General features: G+C 33.2%; 1 protein-coding gene across 4 annotated transcripts in view; it reads right to left on the reverse strand.

Moving 5' to 3' along the window:
* Positions 1–11163: 11163 nt before the first annotated feature.
* The window catches only part of LOC143222374 (uncharacterized), a 34942-nt gene continuing 25395 nt past the window's right edge, over positions 11164–20710 (reverse strand). Inside the window, exons 10-12 of one of the 4 annotated variants that reach the window (XM_076448823.1) lie at positions 16356–16412; positions 13715–13837; positions 11164–11419 (exon numbers count right to left, since the gene is read on the reverse strand). In XM_076448823.1, the coding sequence (XP_076304938.1) occupies positions 13801–13837; positions 16356–16412 (94 nt within the window). In that variant the 3' untranslated portion in view covers positions 11164–11419; positions 13715–13800. The other 3 variants (XM_076448825.1, XM_076448824.1, XM_076448826.1) reach the window with 3 other exon arrangements.

Consider the following 20710-nt stretch of genomic DNA (forward strand, 5'->3'; position numbering starts at 1 on the left):
GATCAGGTGCTATTGTTGCTGTGTTTCTTAAGAGCAGGGGTTCCACAATTGATTCTCTGCGTCCTTTCCATTTTGAGGAATTGAACCTCGGATTTCAGCAAGTGTTGTTCTGTTCACTGAACATGGTATATAGCGAATCCGATAATAGGTTAGTTCTTTATTTCTTTTCTGGGACCGGCATGGTCAGGTGGTTAAAAGGCGACTCGACTCGTAAACCGAGGGTCCTGACTTTGAATCCTCGTCACACTAAACATGCTCGCCCTTTCAGCTGTGGGGTTGTTATAAAGACGGTCAATTTCACTATTCATTGGTAAAGAGAAGCGTTTTTTCATTATCGTTCACTGATTTTAGCATCTTACATGTTATTTAATGCATCATTACCTGGTTTGTGTTTACATTATTATTTTGGTCTGAATTACTTAATTTTCAGCCATTTTTACAAAAACGTGTTCGTGCTATTTCTTTAGTGATCATGCCATAAGATGGACATACTTTTCAAGGAATTTCACATTTCTTGCAAACATCTTTGGATCTAAGTTCAATTTTATTATAATTAATCAATTTTCACCCCTTTTTTTGGCTCTTTTTAATGAATATATGACATATACTATGAAAAGGGAGTCAACTTTTCTACAGTTAATATGGGTAGCTTGTTAATTGATATATTGACTAAACTACTTAAATGTACAAGCTATTTAGAATGTTCATTGATAAAGTTGTATATCTGTATCCCACAGCTATTACTCATTTCCCAAATAAGAAAATTACTAAAATTAGACAAATTATCATTTTTTTCAGTTTATCAAATATGGATAAACTGGTGTATTGCTTATTTGAAACTGTACATATTCAGTGTTACAGCATTGAATAGATTTTTCTCTAAAATGAAAGAGACAATTATCTGACAAATTTCAATCTTTGTAGTTTAACAAATAAACTTGATAATGAATAGAAACTTTCTGTGTACATTATTGCACGTCTGTATTCACATCCTTACAGTAATATCTTCAATTTTAATGATTCTGAATTCCTTTTCCTTGATTTCCACAATTGGGATTTCTCTTGTTAGGTTTGTTATGGGAGAATGGGTTCAGATTATTTAGTATTGGTTTCACATTTTAGTTCTCAGTATTTTTTGTCTTACTTCTGATTCTTCTAACCATACTTACCTCCCTCATCTCTGTGCCAAAGGCTGAGGTGCTGCACCATGCTCCTTAGAATTTTGTAGGTGATTATCATTCCCTGTTTCTTTTCTCCACAATTTTTTGTTGTAGTCCTAATTAAATTTAATCAGAAGCTAAAATCAATCCTTCATTTTATCCTTAGTTTACACACTGTTGCAAACTGAAACTTCCACCACAATACCTTGCTTTAGTCTCCAATTTCCTATGTAAGAATTTCTAATTCACAACTTTCCTTTGTTACTTGTATATGATTCATTGAGGTTGTCAGTCATTACTAAATCCACTTGGGTCACACTTTTACGTACACAGGTGAGGTGGATAATTTTGTATTTTTACCTGTAGTCTTTTACCCAAATTCTCTCTCTCTTCTCCTCCAACCACTTTCTTCTATCTACAGTATATTGAAGTTGTGGTGTTCATTAATACTTCTGAATTTTTTTCCTTGCTCACACTCAAGTTTCACTTGAGAGTGTTTCTTAAGCCCTTTCTGAGTTTTGCTCAGCCTTTTTCCATCTGCCTGTGAGTGACTAGTCACCAAAATCTACACTTGTTCAACTTATAGTTCATGAGAGATAATTTGATGATGGGGACCAATTCAACAGCTGTAGTGAATGTGAGATAGCCCGTTTGTAATTCAATAAATTAAAATATACTTATTGTGTTTTATTATAAATAATGCTTTAAAAATGTCAGAGAGAATTACAGATATTTTAAAAGACAATGTAGGAAGATATGTAGAGCTAAGAAAACAACTCTATCATTGTTGACTCTTATTAAAGTTTTTGTTTAAAGTGATATTTATTATTCTTACTGGTAGTCAGACATCAATCAAGGAAGTGTTTTTTGCCATCTACAACATAAATTTATTCAGGTATGTGACAATTCCTTTTGTGTACAGAATAAAACCACAGTTTGTAGTTCTAATACTTAACCACAGATACTTCAACAACAACTTCAGACAAATAAGTATCTAATGGTGAGATTATTTACAAAATATCTGAAGAGGTCAAGATCCAACACCCATGTAAATGTGGTGAGCACCAAACCATTCTGATTTTACTAGTTGTCAGTTTCCTAGAGTTTTGCATCAATTTGTGTGGTCACAAAACTGGTGATCATGGAAGGGAAAGAGTTACTGTGGGTAGAATGTTGTATTCTATGTTGTGTTGAATGTCTTATTATGCAACATGTTAACATATAATAAGTCAGTAAAACCACTTGCCACTGATTTGTCTACCAAGGCATTATACAGACACTATTTAACATCTTGAGTGAATGGTTGCCCCAGAAATCTACAGGTACTTATGCGAAGTTGGAAATCTATATTGCAAAATCAAGTTTTTTTTTGAAATTTTTTAACACTGAAGGAAGAGAGATCAAGACAATAGAGTTTGCATCAATAGCCAGGTGAAAAAAAAAAAGATAAGTGTGAATACCAGATAATAAGAATATTCCAGATTTGTTATTTTTAAGAGCAATATTGATAGACTTGTTAAATTTAAAAGAGAAAGTACTGGTTGACACTTTTAATGTATAGCATTGAATGCAAATCAAAAATTCATTGTACAGTTTAAAGAAAACAAAGGAGTGCAACTGACCCCTGTAACATTGATAGGACAAGAAATATCAAGAAAAGGGCAATTTTTTTTAAAAAAAATAGTTCTTTAAATTTTTTCTGTTATAAATATAGACAGTGCAAAAAATACAACAAAATTAAAAAAAGGTTTTTGTGTAATATTATATTGAAGCTAATAACTTAAATCACTATGATTTATGTGTGTGAACTTGGTATTTGTAAAGTATTTACCATTATATGTTTATTTTGATACCTATGCTTGTTTCTGTGTGACACATGTTCATGTGTTGTTGGATATGTATTGTGCCAGCCCTGACTACTCTCTAAATTTGTAGAAGATTTTAGAGAGTAAGAGCCAACAGCATTCATTTTATGAAAATGTTAGGGTGTTTTTGAACATTGGAGATTCTCATTTGAAACTTTTTTAACCAACATGCCATGAGATAAATTATATTGTTGGTTGCTATGGTCAATATACTAGATGCCTTGGAATCTGTAATCGTAAATGATGTTTATTCATTGTAAAACTACAAAATTTGACCAAGAACATTTACTGAATTCAAACATTATGAACGGTTCAACTTCAGAGAATCAGGGTTTGAAATTTTCTATTTTAAGCCGGACATGTCTGTTAAAATATCAAGTTTGACCGCACTTTCCCATCTATCACTGGACATCGTGACCGGTGGTCATATTTCTAACGTATCGACACAAATACATCGTCCCCTCAAAAATAAGTGAGGCAAAAGCTGTATATGCACAGCCCGAATATTTTGCTTAAAAGTATATTCTATAATGAGTGGAAAATAACTTGCAAAATTTAAGATTTAATTTAAGACAAAAAAAACAATTTTTAAAAACGGTCGCGAACGCTCACAAAATGTGCTTTTTTGGTCGCCTTATCCTTGCCTTCCCGGATAGTCATGTGACCGCCAAACATTCGTGACAATCTGACCATGGCATCTGACAGTAAAAAAACCGGAAAGTCTCACTATCTGTTTCAGTTTGGCTTCACGAGCAAGACTAATGAATCAGAAGACAACACTATGGAACCCCGAGTGAAAAATCCAAGCTTGTTGACCCAAGCCTAAGTGTTAAACCATAAACTGTTACTGTTAGTACTGGCGCTATGCTTACTTGTCGTTTCCAGAATGAATGGAATAGAGGCTGACCATGGCTGGAGCATAATAACGTTACCAGACTGATGTTTTGCTCAATTTGTCAGGAATATGACCAAAGTAGTGGAAGGCAGAAGAACACCTTCATAACAGGATCTTCCAACCTGAGAGCAAGTACTATTAAGGAGCATGAAAACAGTCACACCCACAGTCTAAGTTGTCAATTTAAGACAGCAAAAGAAACACCTGATTTAACTCCCATGATGAAAGAATTGAGCAAACTTACCAGACTGAGAAGGATTGTTTACTTGTACTGTCCAGGACTGCCATTTATATGGCTTTGAATGCCCAACCATTCAGCAATTTTCAAGAGCTTCTGTTGCTGCAGGAGCACAACTTTGATATGAACTTAACAGAACATTATGCCAATGACAAACAAGCAGTTATCTTTACGAAGTATATTGCAGAAACAATTAGAATTAATGTCAGATCTCATCTGCACACTTCATTATTCTTTGGCATTATGACTGACATTGAGCAGGAGATAGTCTATTTAAGATACTTGGACAGTGGCTGTTACCCAGTAACCCACTTTCTATGTCTGCAGTCAGATGAGAAGGCTGATTCTGAACACTTGCTACAGGCACTTAGTTCAGGTAAAGGTTTCTTAATTACCTGGGATGAGAATTTTCTGGATTTATCCTGAATTCCTAATTAAGAAAAATTAAAATGGACAATATTTCATGTACATTTGTGTTTTAATTCAGATTTACAAATTTACATTTTTTTTTACAGAAAGTAACTAATATTGGGTACTAATTTTTTTGTATTTGCAGCATTGTCCCCATATATGGCAAGTTTCCCGACTGGCTTGAATCAATTGTATGCCTGACAGCTGATTGGGCAGCTGTCAATTTTGGCACAAATAAAGGACTTGTCAACAGATTGAAGGCACAAAACCTTATTTGATAGGGATCCATTGTGTTAGTCACAGATTGGAACTTGCAATTAAGAAGACCATCAAGAACATCCCTTACCTTGATAATATCCAAACCTTTTTAGAAAACCTATGGAAGTTTTATGACAATTTGCCACAGAACTGGGCTGGCTTCAAAGAAGCTGGTAAAGCCAACAACATTGGTGTTAGAAAGCCAACAAAAGGGACAGGAACCCAATGAGTAGCCTACAAAGAGCATGCTCTGGAGTCAGTTTCTCATAACTGCTGAGCTTTAGCGGAGCATTTGTATCAAGTAAAGCTACATGACAAAGGGGAACATGGACACAAAGCTGCAGGGTTATACAGTACTTTGACAAGCCTGAAATTCATCCTGTACATGGACATACTCTTGGCAGTTCTGTCTGTTTTGACATCTCTTAGTCTCAAAATGCAAGACAATTTTGCTACTGTGAACATTGTTTCTGACAAACTCGCTGTTTGTAAAGAGAAGCTGGGCAATCTGAATTATGTTGAGAGATCCCAGAAAACTGTTAAAGAGCTCACAACATGTGAACAAACTGGCAAGTGGTTACTTAGAGGAAAGGTGATTGTTATTAGTGGTCAGATAAGAGCCAGATGCTCAAAAAGTGCCACGAAAGAGTCAGTTGCAAGTTAAATTACTGTTGAGGATGGTAAACCTTTTCCTGGATCAACAGTGTTGGCCTTGGTATGCTGCATGCAGGTGATTTTCGTGTCTTCTGCTGAACCAGAACATGGATTTTCCCAGATGGCAGTTATTAAGGATGATTGGTGGTTCAAACTAATAAATGATTCTCTTAATGACTTGATGACAATAAAATTAGCTAAAAATAAGACCTGTGATCTTGCAAGCATAGAATTACTGTGCACATCTGTGGAATCCTGGTGGAAAAACAGTAAAAAAACAAAAAACAGACAATTTGTGAGTTCACATGGAACTCACACACGTAAAGACAACAGAGATACTGAGTCTACATCAGCTTATGTCTCAGTGCTGGATGACTAAATCTACCAGTTTGATTGATGTGTCATTTTTAATGGATACAAGGCTTGTTGCCACTTGCTTTGAAATAATGTTTCAGTGCTATGAATAAAATGATTCTGTTTTATATAATAATTGTCTCTACTTCTTGTTTTCGGTAATGTCCGGTGAAAATTTTGAGGTGTCCTGCTGAAAATTTAGAATATTTCTACCCTTGGAGAATTAACATTAAAACGTTAGTATTTCTAGAAGGATATTAAATATCTTTATCAGCAAAATGTCAATCTGTAAACAGTGTGAACCAACCAAGTAAAGACATCTTGGTAGCTTAAGCGAGGTATAACAATATCAATTTAGTTGGGATATTGAATGAAGATTTAAAGGGATGCTGAGTACTTATCTGAGACAATACCTGATTTTGTCAGCAGAATGTTTTGTGGTATCTACTTTATGACTCCTTGATATCCTGAACTTTGAGTGAAGTATTTTAAATGGCAAAGTGTGGCTGCCAGACTTCATCCAAGGAAAACATAACACACCAGTTTCTTGAGTAAGATTAAAAGTGTAATTGTGATTCCTTCCTGAGATGAATAATCTATTATTTGTTGCAGTTCTGACTGGATTTCTTTCTTGAACAAATTTGCATGAACAGTATCTGGGTTTCTGCTGTATAAGGGAAACATCCAGATCAAGAATTTGAGGTTGAAATTTTCTGCACATACAGGGAAGCAAAGAGCTTTTGGCCCTATAGGTGAATATTGTCTTGACTAAGCTGAAAATTTTTACCAAATCAGACAAGGGATGAAGATAAATATTTATATGATGAATAATGATCATCCAAAGGCATTGATTCTGTAAGTAAAAAATATTTCTTATTTCCAAGAGATTCTGTGGATAAGAAATAAAATTTTATTTGGGTTTAGAAATACTATGTAATTTACTACTATACTTGAACTAGAGTAACATTACCTTCTTCAGAACGTCATAACTCCATGATGTGAAGAAGGTGATGTTAACTAGTTGTGTTTACCCTAGTTTACAACTGCTAAATTATGGATGGCTACCATACATAACTCTCGAGAGCAGCTTACACAAAATTGGGAACAAAAACATATCCTCATGAACCTCCAGTAGACTAACAATGAAGTCTCATCAGAGGATGAAGTATAGAAGTACTACTTACTAAATAAGCATGACATGTACAGACGTCACAAACGTTCATATGTGAGAAAGAAAAGCAAGTATCATCTGTGGATCAAGCATTGTGAAAAGGAACATCAAAAGTAAACTTCATGAACAGTGTCAAAGATCTCTGCTACATATTCTATTCCTGAAACTAAATTTGTAAATACTAAAAAACAAAATGCAGAGACTCAGCTGTTGTTATGAGTAACACATCTGTGTGTTTTATAATAGTTACACAAACTGTAAATTTGCATTTGTTTATATTTCAAGAATAAATGCAAGGATCTTAACATACTTTCAATCTACTGCCCACTTCCTTTGAGAAGCTGTCTCTGTAAAATCTTAGGATGGCTAACACTAGTCTCGTTTGTTTCCTTGAGTCAATCAACCTCTAACCAACCCAATGTGGATTTTGATGACAGAGCTTCACTGTGGACCACCTGATTTGACTTGAAACTTCAATGAAGGAAGCCTTTTTCAAGACACATCTTGTTGTTGTTGTTCTTTTACCTTAAGAAAGCTTGTGATACCAGGTGGATATATAGCACTTTGCAAGACTTCCACTCATATAGGTTTTGTGGCTATTTGAAACACATTACGTTTCCAATACCTAATCACCCATTGATAAAAAAATGGAAATATAACTTTTTTCCAAAACTCAGTCTAATTACCTACTGATAAATAAAATAGAAATAGTAGAACTATAATACTTTATTTAATAGCTAATCACTTGTGATTTATTAATCACATATAACAAATGTCGCATTTGTGTCGTATTATATTAATCTACTGATATCAATCGTGTATATTTAAATTTTAATATTCACAAGAATGCAAAATCAGCAATACACACAATTTAATTTTCAACGACAGTTCGTTTGATTGTAGTTAAGCACAAAGTGTTTAAGGGCTGTCAATGTCCTTCCCACCACAGGTATTTGAATCTGCTTTCTAGCATTGTAAATCTGCAGACATAACGCCTTGCCCCAAGAAAAGTTTAGCGAAAGCAAATGAATAAGTTAAAGAAAAATCTTTATTCTCGATCACGTGTATTTTTTTATAGCAAAGACCCTTCAGGTTATCTGCTGTGTCCTCTGAAGGAGTTAGTCTTCTACAATTTCAACTAATAACACAATTTATCTCCATCTTATATCGTTTGGGCAGTTAACCAAAACTGGAAAGAATAATGACTGTAATCAGTGAAAGCTTGCAGAGCTCAATGTTTTACTGTCTTAAAGTTTCTTCCATGAAATTATTTTATAAGATGAATTTAATAATTTGTTTGTATCAAATTATATAATGTAGACAGTACTATAGAAAAGTGTTGAGAAAACGTCTGTCAAAAATTAGATTTCAGGCTACTTTTAAAAAATAATGGTTTGGTTTGAATTTTGCACAAAGCTACATGAGGGCTATCTGTGCAAGCCGTCCCTAATTTAGCAGTGTAAGACTAGAGGGAAGGCAGCTAGTCATCAACACCCATCGCCAACTCTTGGGCTACTCTTTTACCAACGAATAGTGGGATTGATCCTCACATTATAACGTCCCTACCGCTGAAAAGCGAGCATGTTTGGTGTGACGGGATAACCCTCGACTCTCAGATAACGAGTCGAAAGTGCCTTAATCACCTGGCCAATAATAATGGAAGGTAAATCACAGGTGAAACATTAAAAGTTTATTCACCTGCATATTTAGTATAACAGAAACTCAGTGGAAGTGCTTGAGTTTAGCACAGTTAATATTTTCTATGTCTACCATTTGCACTAATAATTGCAGACAGTCTGTAAGGCATTTCTGCAACAAGTTTAATCAAACTGTCCTTTGGGACTTTACTCCAAATCCCTCTCACACACTCCATAAATTTTCTTCAGAATTAACTTTTGATTTGTCAAGTTTTTGATCTATAAAATTCCAGATTTGTTCAACTGGGCTGAGATCAGAGCTCTTTGGGGACCATCACTCCAACAGTTTCTTTCTTAGCTAAGTAATTTTTGCTTAGGTTGGATGAGTGTTTGAAATCATTAACTTCTTGACAGTACAATCCAGTAATATGCAAACCACTGGGTATACTTTGACAGATCAGTATCTGATGGTAGTTGCACTGGTCCATTGTTTCAGCTATTTTACAGATATCTTCTGTCGCCTCAGCACAAAAACACCACCAAACCATCACACTGGTTCCCCACCGTACGTCATGGTAGATGCTCTATATTGAGGTAAATATATTTCACTTTTTTTTTTCTTCTGCTGGATGTATAACCTATGTTATGAACCAAATATTGCAGACTTTAACTCAACTGTCCATAACACCCCTTTCCAATCATCAACAGTACAGTTTATTTACTTTTAGCAAATTTCAGTATCTTGACAATACTTGAAAGATGAGGTGAAGGTTTTCTTAACTGCTACATGACCAAATACTCCATTCTCATTGAGTCTCCTTGATACTGTAGATCTGGTCACTTTTCTGTTGTTTGATACATGGTCGTTTATCTCATAGTTTGAGATCAACAAAAGTCTTCCTTCTGCTTCAAAGACTGCATAAACAAAGATATTAAAAAACATCAGTATCATTTAATTTAGGTGTTCTACTTTTCCTTTCCTATTTTCAAATTTACACATCTCAGTCTCTTGATCTATGGTGTACTTGACAGTGTTTGGGAAGCATTTCAAGTCAGCAACAATTTGTCAGAGTCCAACAAACATCTCATAAACCTTTTACATAATCTCTCTGCTCTACTAACTATGTTCTGTGCTTTTGGAAAGTGTAATATTGTTGTGTATGCTGGTGGGTGTGGCAAGAGGTGTCTGATTTTCTATCTGATAGCTCTGTAACTAAACAAGATACAAAGCTATAAATTTGTTTCAGTGATGATGGTAATATAGTGAGTAATATATGTTAAATTTTGTACTTATAGTTGTGAATAAATTTGAAAAGGGGACAGTCTATAATAAAAACTGTCACATTTGTCACAGGAGGAGAAATTTGGGATTTTAAAGAATATTGCTTTATAAAAGTAAGAAACTAAAACTTATACTATTGTAAAATATAGATTTTTAGCTACAATTTTATGCTATACTAATTAGTAGAACGTAAAAAATAGTTTAATTAAATCCTGAATGCAAATCACTAAAATCCTCATGACACGTGCAGTAAAGGATGTATGTGGACACAGCTAAATTGTGTATCATTCTCTACATGAGCAAGAACCTAATGAGGTATTTACTTGAACTTAAAGAGTTAATAAAAACTGCAATCATATCAATTGTCATGAAATTATAAACCTGTTAAAATTAGATATTTTGGTTATTTCAATATTTAAAAAATTGAATTATAAATATATATATGCTTGTTTGTTATTAAGTACAGAGCTAGATAATGGTATATTTTGTGATGTCGAGTTTCAGCTTCATTATTTATTTTTGACTTCAAGATTTTAAGCTTTGGCAATTTGAGAGAGGGAGCTCACAAATCAAGGATCTCAAATTTGATTCCAACTAACATCAAAATTGCTCACTATTTGTTTGATATGACAAAACTACAAAGGCTATCTCTGTTGGTGCCACTCATTTTGAGTTACTGACTTGAGGAAAGACAAACAGCTAGCAACACTCACTGCCAACTTTTCTGGTTTTACTTGTACATACCATGATTTAAGAACACTGTATTAATCAGTTAATGAAGCAAGTCCAGTCTGATTAAAGTATTCATCTTTTCACTTCAGGTTCATGCTTTATATAGCTTACAACATATCTGTATTCCTTCAGCACATATGAATATCTCAACAACAGGATTTCAATGTGAATCTCATAACTCAGTGAGCAGACAATATGACAAAACATTATTGATCATAATTACAGAAGTAACTGGCTATAATGAGCAATTTGCAATTCTTATGGTGTGAAGCATAATTATAATTATACTTGTCATACAACCGCAGTATTATACCTATTGTACTTTTTAATATTAAAATTCCTTATCTAGACCCTGTAGTGATTTTCAGGAATTAGAAAAGTGTATATCACAAATATTTCAACAACAACAAAAAACTTAAGTTTAAGAATATTCATTTCTGTAACATCTATAGTAAAAACAAAGTAATAAATATTCAATATATAGATATGTAATACACTGTCAACAAATGATGTTTCATGCAATGAGTTGATGAAAACACAAATATTTATTTATAAAAACAATACATAACCTGCATAATTTCTTCTTAAAGAATTTACAAGAACACTACTTTACATGAATAAGACAGAGCAATTTCAGTAAAAACTTGAAAGAACTAATTCTTTTTTTTTTGATACAATAATTCATGATGAACAACGAAGACAACATTTTTTATTGCCATGTTCTTGACATTCACAGCTTTCAGTACGCATTTATCGTAAGGCCTAGAACAAGAAGAATAAAAATAATGTCACTATCATGTGTTAAAGATTAAGGTTCAAAGTTCACCCTGAAATAATTATGGGTAGAAAAAGAAGGAAAGTAAATAGTTATTATGAGAAAACATTATCCAACAGTAATGTATTATCTAATGCAGGGGTTCACAACCTTTTGACATGAAACATTATCCAACAGTAATGTATTATCTAATGCAGGGGTTCACAACCTTTTGACATGAAACATTATCCAACAGTAATGTATTATCTAATGCAGGGGTTCACAACCTATTGACATGAAAATGTAATTGATGAAATAAAATTAATGTTATCCCAAGCTACTTCTAACAAGGCTCCCCTGATCTAATGGTTGAGATAACCTTGTTAAAGAATGCCTGAGATCTTAACATTCAACACGTCTCGAGAGTTAACATACTAGAAGATTAAAATGAAACCAAAATATATTTAATAAACGAGTGTTATCTATAATGAAATTGATAACACATGCATATAGTTAAATGGGATATCTATCACATACCTAGACTTTACACATGTAAAAATACAGATACAATAAGTTACTCAAAGAAATGCAGCTATGTTTAATCAAGTGATATAACCGAACAATGGAATGTAAGCATTCACATGGATACAAATTACTTATATGCATTAAGATTTCTACATATATCATATATAATAAGGCTTAGAAACAGCAAAGCTGTCAAAGTATAAAATGGAGACACTAGTAAACTTGTGATAAGAAATTTCAATCATGTAGTTATCCTTGGTCTATAGACAGCATTAACTGATTCATGCACGTTTATCAAAAATCATCCAAGAGGAACAGTCCAGTCCTTATTTAGCAGTAATTCTTGGGATGACCAATAACTTTCATTGAGTTCATATGCATATCAGAATCCAAAACTTCTAAATTACTAAATTATATAAATGCTAGAGTAAAATTATAGTGAGTCAAACACTGCCAGTCATCACAGCCATATATTCTTCCTGCCAACCAAATCTCTGCTTCCCAGTAAGCATTTTCTTTTACTTGGTTTTATTTTCTTACAATGATTTTGTTAATCTTTTATTAAAAAATGTTTCAAGTAATGAGAACCAGCAGATGCTTAAAAGTATAAGGTTACTAAAACAAAGTAGATAAGGAAGGGTCTGAATACATATTTCATTTATTATTTAAACCTTCACCTCTGTCTCATTTCCTTATTACTGTATAAATCTTCTGGAGTTGGTGATCCATACACTTATCACAGACAGCATATCCAGTGATTTAAGTACTACTTGTAACATGGTAATTGCCTCACAATAATGTCTGTTACGATCCTACTAATAACACTGCACAACAAATTTTTGCTTCTTGAACACTGTTGGGTGTTCCTTATAGGTTTTTGGCTGTTGATCACAAAAATCACATCCAAATATGCCCATCACGTACAGTTTCATTGAAATCTTCAGTTTTGCTACAATGGAAAAATGTTATCTGGGCAACTGGAATCCGTCAATGCTTGCTGACTACTGTTGGACACTGCAACGTGATGCACCGGACATTGAATACAAACGAAAATCAGGAGCAAAACACTTTTAATTATGTTGAACTTAATAGCGTATTAGAAACATAAATGCAATTAAATACGTTATTGCCAATAAACAGTTAACTGACTATTTCTCAGAGTTCCAATGTGATGAAACAAAACCAAAACTATATCTTTGCATACCCACCAGGTATCTGCCACAATCAGCAACAACTTTTTGGAAAGCAAAACTTTTCAAAAAAATAGTTGTGCAGTGTAATTAATGTAACTTTAATAAATTAACAGAGAATTTATCTTATTGGTATTGTTTAGCTGTAAACAAAATCCAATATGGAATCATATACTAGTGATAAAACTGCTCAATGTGTTATAAAAAAGAAGATAAGAAATCAGAAAATTTGAATTTTCAACTTAAAGATGCACCTTATGTACATGAATGCTAAACAGCTAAGTCAAACACTTCCTTATAATTCAAGTTCTGCTGCTCACAATTTCAAGTTATCCACCCTCATAAACTGAAATACTAATTATTAGGCCATACAAAAGAGGTAATACTTATGCAGATATTTAAAAAACGAAATTTTCAAGTGTACATACATTAAGAATTAGATGACATTAATCCTCAATCCTTAGTAAAAGGGTCAAAAACAGTTACTCAGAACTTTTGAACATACTGAAGGATATAATAGTAAAATAGAATGGACAATTTTTTGACCAAAAATGTTTGATAACTTCATAAGGTTTCTTTATAATGTACCTGATAGTAACCAGTATGGTATCCACTCATATACCATGACATCAGCATTGAAGCTAGAGCTTCGTCATCTGCGACACCTTCATCATCTAGAGGAAAAGGTGGTAGTGGTGGAATATCTGGAATCTTAATTAAGTAAAATAGTAAGTTAGAAGCAAAAGTACCCATTACAAGTGACAGAAACATTTAAGATAATCTTTTTTTAAAATTATTTTATGGACTTTAAAAAGGTTAGTTGTGTTGCACTCTTGATTTTATTCACTTAGAGTAAAGCTTTGAGCTATTTATGTTACCCAGCATGAAAAGTAACTGCACAGCACTTAAGTCAGGCTAAGAGCTGCTCAATAATAACATATAATAAATCAACATTTTTATTATTTATGTCACAATTTAAAAATGTGAATGACAGTATTATTAATTCTTAATAATTTAGTTTAGAATATCCTGCAAGAAAGAACACCTGGTGTCAACATCATTCCTGCTTGTTCTCACATCACTTCTGAAGTGAATGTTAGTTTTTGCCTGCATGTGAATGTTAATTTTTGCCTGCATGTGCAGTTTTCGAATGGGAGACAGATGAACACTGAGGCAGACAATATGTTCATCAAAGTTAATTTTAAACAGTAGCTTTTGTTTAGCTCATTTAACCATTTCTAGACAAAAGCAATGTCACTGATACCTTTTGATTTTTTACTTCTCAAAGTAGAAACTATTTAATCAAAGTGCATGATATTTAGTACAAACACACTAAATAGTGGTATCTAGTATTGGCTTAAAATTTTCCTATAATTTGATGAGCATATGTAAATGTATGAAACACAGACATCACATGAACACTGTTAAAGGCTCAATAAAGACACTTTACTATTGTTTTGATTTTTTGTTTAAAATTAAATTTTTACTAATTGAATGATATACTACAGTGTTATTGAGTTGCAATATTTATAAGTCTATCGTTCAGTGTAACGATAATGCAGTTAAACATATTCTGACGACTCAGATCTTTACTGGATATTAGTTTCTTGTTAATCCTGTTCAAACAAAATAAATAAATTAACACATTACTGCCTTTATTTGTGAAAGGGAAAAATGTTTTCAATTTGCAGAAGACTTAAGATTACTATTTGTTAGGAAAACAAATATAATATCAACCTTGTTGTGGTATTTAGTCAATAATGATAATAAATTTGTTAAGTAGGGGATATCTGTAAAACTTATAACAAATTTCTTTCTAGATGAAAGCACATTTTTAAAAATATGCAAACAAGGGTATTTGGAAGAGTTTTATCATACAAAATTAAGAGTAATTCAAAACTGTTTAACAAAATCAAAACAATGTGAATAAAAACAGGAAGTTTCATATTTTAAAAAAAGAGCATTGCTGAAAAATATTATAAAGACAGCACATAGCCAATTTTTAAATTTCTTTCAATTTGGTTGCATAGATTGTAGGGAGCGTGCACATATTAATTAATCAAACCTAGTTGATTAATGAGCTTATTAACTAATCAATTAGCAAATGCCATTTATCACACAGACTAGTCATGCTATCAGGATTTTAATAGCAAAAGAGGGAAGAATTCTTTAAAAATAAGCATTTGTTAAAATTTTGAACACAAACTGGGTGGCATTCAATTGACTTTTGAAATAATCAAAACAAGTCAAATATATTTACAAAATATTCTTTTCACTATAGGAAATCACAATTTTATTTAAAACTTTAAACTATTTTTTTTCTTGGATACAACTGTGGCAATCACCAAACAAAGTTAAGTAAAAGAAATATTTTAAAATTGTTAATAATTGATGTCTTAAAAGGAGTTTTACAGTTTAACTCAGATAACAAGAAAAAATTTGTACTGTTAAGGAGTGTTTATAAAGCCTGATACAACTGTGGTAACCCATAGGGTAATATAAATGAATTATTTGCTGGTACTTTTGTGATAAGAGTAGAGAAAAATAATTTGTCTTATCAACTGCATTCTAAAGTAATTGAATCAGCCTGTGTGGACTTTGATGAAAGGAAACAATTATTTAAAGCTCTGGATACAACTCTGATAACCAACAGTGTAACATTTGTATGTAAATTTGACTTATTTTAAAACATTTTTAAAAGCAAGTGGATGTGTGCTATTTGTTTACTGTTGAAATTTATTGCCAACAAGTTACAAACACCTACTGCAAAAAATCCAGTCCATACATACTTAAAACCTGATACATATCTTTTTCATTAAATGAGCAATGAATGGAAGAAAGGTAGCCACAAGTTCATATAAGTGATGTTTGGAAAAATGACTACTCAGATAAAAGAAAATATTACAATGATACTGTTCACTGATTGTTGGAAATTGTGTGCATTATATTGTAAATTCACTAATATATTATTGAGAAAATATTTACAAATTCTGACAGATGTGTGTACAAAATGATGTTCATCACAGTGATGCCATATGTAAATTTCTCTGTTATTTGTCTGAAAACATTTGCAAACTGTGGGATAACCTTGCAAGCGAGTAAACCAAATAACATATTAGCATAAACATATGTACTCTTTGTTTTTTGAGAAATTATTTAAGAACTGAGAGGTGAGTTTACATTATTTTAAAGACAAATGAGTGAGTCAGTTCAACATATATGGACTTACAAAAGATGTAGATGGTCCGTGGAGTTGATTAGCATACTGCCAAGCTCGATTGGAACCCTGTACATACAATTGAACAAAATGGTTCAAGCTTATATACATAAGTAATAAACAGTGACAATCTATATAAAAAAAAGCAATGAAAAAATTACCTTGACTTATAGTTAGCTTTATTACAATAAAAATTCAGTTATACAAATTTAGAGATATGTTTTTCTTGTTATAATTTTAATTGAGATGTTTTGTATTTTGTGATGTCTATAAATGTTCTAAGTGTTTGCAGTTGGGGTGATTTACATGCTGCATCTTAAGTTTTTGAAGACTTGGAAAAAATATATTTTAATATTGAAACATGTATCACATAGTTACTCTGTCACATAATGTGTCAGTTAATTAGTTAGTAAGTCTGTTACCATGTTCTCAATCACTTACTGAATTAGTGGAGGTTAAACAGCCAGATTTGATTTAGTACCACAGATAGGAAAGTTTATTTTATATGTGAGTTAGACCTATCCCTTAGTTATTGTTAGTTCATGAAATTATGTAAGTTGTAGAGATTTCAGCTAAAGAGATAATCATTTTTTCCTGTAAGCAGACTGGAATTAGTAATATTTTTACTAAGTAATAAAAGAAAACAACACACCAATAGAGACTTACTGTGACCCCAAAATGTATGAATAATATGTTGGTTTTTCCTATTTATAATTTTCTACAACACATGAATATGATGGAATATATGATGCATTTTTATATGTGGTTAAAATGATTCATTTTATTCATAGATTTTTTTTCTTATAACATGTGTTCACTAACTCTCTATTATACTATTTTAACCATTTGTTATCATTACTGTACACATTTCTTTATTAAAGTCATATAACCTTTGATGATTTAGAACTACAGATAACTGAAGAAGGGCATTGCCCAAAGGACTGTATCTACAATAGTATATATTAAAAAATAAATATATCTGTAGTAAACGTCATGTTGTCTTTGGTGGTTTAACTGATCACATACTTCTTTTGTTCTTAAAATGTAATAATAACTAACTATACTTTCACCAATAAGAGAGCAACACATCATCCACGCTTAGTAATCCATACAAACATCTGCCTCATGAGGCAAACTAAATACACCAAAAGTGAAGGAAGAATGGGAGGTGGTGTATCAACCTGAAATACATTTACAGGTAAAATAAATGTTAACTTTAGAAATGTTACTAATCTTTTTTGCATCACTAAGAGCTAAATTCTCACCTTGAAATGGTGGAAAGAAATTACAATGATGAACTCTTTTCTGGAAACAGCACCAGGAAGGGAAAGCCCATGGGGTGTGATATCCATAAGGTGGGTAAGTTAATGAGCAGCATTTGTTGAAAGACTATGTCCATCTCAAGTTGAGAATACTCTTTGCCCAATAGAGGTAGTAGAGCAAAACATAATGCCATAGAAAACTTTTTTCTTTTTTTTGGATGCCAACATATCACTGAGATGGACAGAATGGCAGACTGTTCAACTGTTCATTAACTTGCAGATGGATAGCTGGGCATGAGCATACAGTGTGATTAAAGCTATAATTCAGGCTATTCAATACTGGATATCATACAAATGAGATGTACAAAGAATATCATCCCACAGTTCATTGGTCTGGATCTAACAGTCAAGATTGGCTTGATTCATAATTTAATGACATGTCTTGTATTACACAACCAGGTAACACTCTAGCTCTACTTCTGAATACAGGTGTGTGTTCACTTGGTTTTGTATTATAGCAATCACATCACTAAATGAGAAATTCTCCATATCTACTTCCTCAGCAGCTTGTAACTAATGAAGCAAAGCCACCCCCTCCAAAAGAAACAAAACAAGTGTACTATAAGAAATAGGGGAAGAGATAAATTTGCATGGGGAGAATACTGAAGATATGAATGGACCACTGTCATCAGACACAATCACCTGGAATTAGGTCCATTACTTAGAGACAGCACAAAGGTTACTACAACTAAAGACACCAGGTGTTTGTGTATATACACCCCCTGACTGTCAATTTGTTTTCCATTTTTGTCAATTAATGATTGGCTGGTTTTGTATAAAACTCCATATCAACAGCAGGCAATAAGCAGAGACAGATGGCTTAACATTTTCCATGCTACCCGTTGAATGCATATTTTGGGTAAGTATTTCCTGTTGCACACCAACTGCTTATTGGTACATCCCACTGTCTGGATAATATATATATATGTTGAATAAGGTAGTTATAAGACCAGAAAAAACAAACAAGCAGTCCAGAAGATAGAGAAACCACTGTATGGATGGGTTCCAAATCTGGGAGAGAGTTGTTCTGTGGAGTGAAAACTGACAACAAGAGGGAGACAAAAGCCAGGATACATGAAACGTTACTGTGGTGTATGTTATGGGACACTATTGTATCACATCCTATAGTATCTGAGATTGAAAGTAAAGTGAGTGGAAAGGCAGTAATGATAGGAGGTCAAAAGTGAGAGAAAAATCCACTACAAATACCAGAAGATAGAGAAACCACTGTATGTAAAGGTACCAGATCTAGGAGAGAGTTGTTCTTCTATTACCTAAGCTTAAGTTTTCAAGACATGATTCATAAGTAACTAAATGTGATGATTATGATCGTATATGAGAAAAACCAGAACCAAGACAAAAGAAGTTCTGAGAGTGAGTACTTCCACAATGGGGGAGGGAACAACAGATGTTTTTGAATGGATCACAATAAGAATACCAAACAGATGAGACAGAAAATGAAGGTTAGACTGTGAGGAGAGACTAGCTCAAAAATGTAGAACCAGAGAAACCTTGCCCTTGGCATCAGAAATGGATCAGCCATCCAGAGCTGTACCTCATTGGAACAGAAGCAGCTGAAAGGTGTAGTTACAGAACTGGTGGGTGTTAAGCACTAAGTACCACCTACAGTCACCAAAGTTACAGAAACTCACATTTATAAGTAGAAGGTGCACACAGTCACTGATCTGAGATCTGAAAGGCTCCAATCATATGCAAGTCTGTATAAATGGGAAAAAAAGGGTATCCAGGGCCATGTGAGATCAACTGATACCTGCATTGACAGGTCATAAACTACTGAAGGAAATGTGTATGGGCAAATCTAAGAGGAACAAAAGATTCAAGAGAAGAGGGAATCCTCCAAAATAACTCATGCAGGAAACAAAGGAAACACAAGAGTCCCAGTATCAAAAACCTCCAAGTGACAGAGACAAAAAATGTAGGCTGTGCCTTCTCCACGAATGTAGTTAGAGGAGGATTGAGATTGAAATGAGACTACTCCTGAAGGAAAAGGGAAGTCAAAACAAAATAAGCCACACTGGGTGTGGTAAGTGGAGACCAAGTGTCTATAGGTTAGTGATATAATAGGCTTCAAGAATATGACCTCAGAGAAAAAAAAAAAAAACGTCTGGGCCATAACCAACTTAAAAGGAACTATTGAGAATCAAATATTTGATCACTGAGGTAAATCAAAGAAAGCAAAAAATATGTAGACAAATCAAGATGTGGAAGTTATCCATCATGATGAGAAAACTGACCAAAAGAAAGACCAAAATTGGGTTAAGTGGGACAGACTAATAGCCTTCTGCCTTCATTGGAATGATAAAAAAATACAGAAGTAGAACTCTAGAATGGAGCAGAGGAATTACCTCACAGCCTATTCAATAGGAGAGGTGCAGAGTAAAAGATGGAAGGAAAAACCTCTGAGAAAGAACCTACAGAACTTCATAGGATGTAGCAAAGGGATTCACCAATGGAAAAGTTTTTACAGGACTGAAGTCAACAAGCAGCTCCAGGAATGAATTGCCTCCATGGCTTATGGGAGATAGTTAATAGTAAGAAGAGGACAAGAGAAAGAGGAGGATCACTCCAATAAAACAATATATATAGACATACAAAATAAAAATCTGGTGAATACAAACACTGCTGAAGAACTGCATCATCAGCTAAAGATACCAACTTAATTTAAAAAAAACACAAAAAACCCAGACACCATATCACAAAGACCCAAGACAGAAGTCCTGGGTAAGGGTTAAACAGAAAATAAAGCAACCTAACAAGGAGCAGTCCAAAAAAAACATCCAACTAAATGGAACAAATGGAAGAAAACCCAGAGCAAAGTGGAAAACAGATATGTGCAAGCTGCCTCACAAAAGCTGGAAGGGTCATGATGGATAAAAAGGAGCAGAAGAACAAAAAAGAAATTGAAATAAGGTGAAAAAGGGTATATTGAGAGAAAAATGTAAGAAAAATATATCTCAAGACTCAAAGAATCAAGTGAAAGAGGACCATGCAGGTGTTCAAGATTTAGCAGAAATTAACTGCAGA

Source organism: Tachypleus tridentatus, chromosome 8 (genome assembly GCF_004210375.1).
Source record: "Tachypleus tridentatus isolate NWPU-2018 chromosome 8, ASM421037v1, whole genome shotgun sequence".
Classification (NCBI taxonomy): domain Eukaryota; kingdom Metazoa; phylum Arthropoda; class Merostomata; order Xiphosura; family Limulidae; genus Tachypleus; species Tachypleus tridentatus.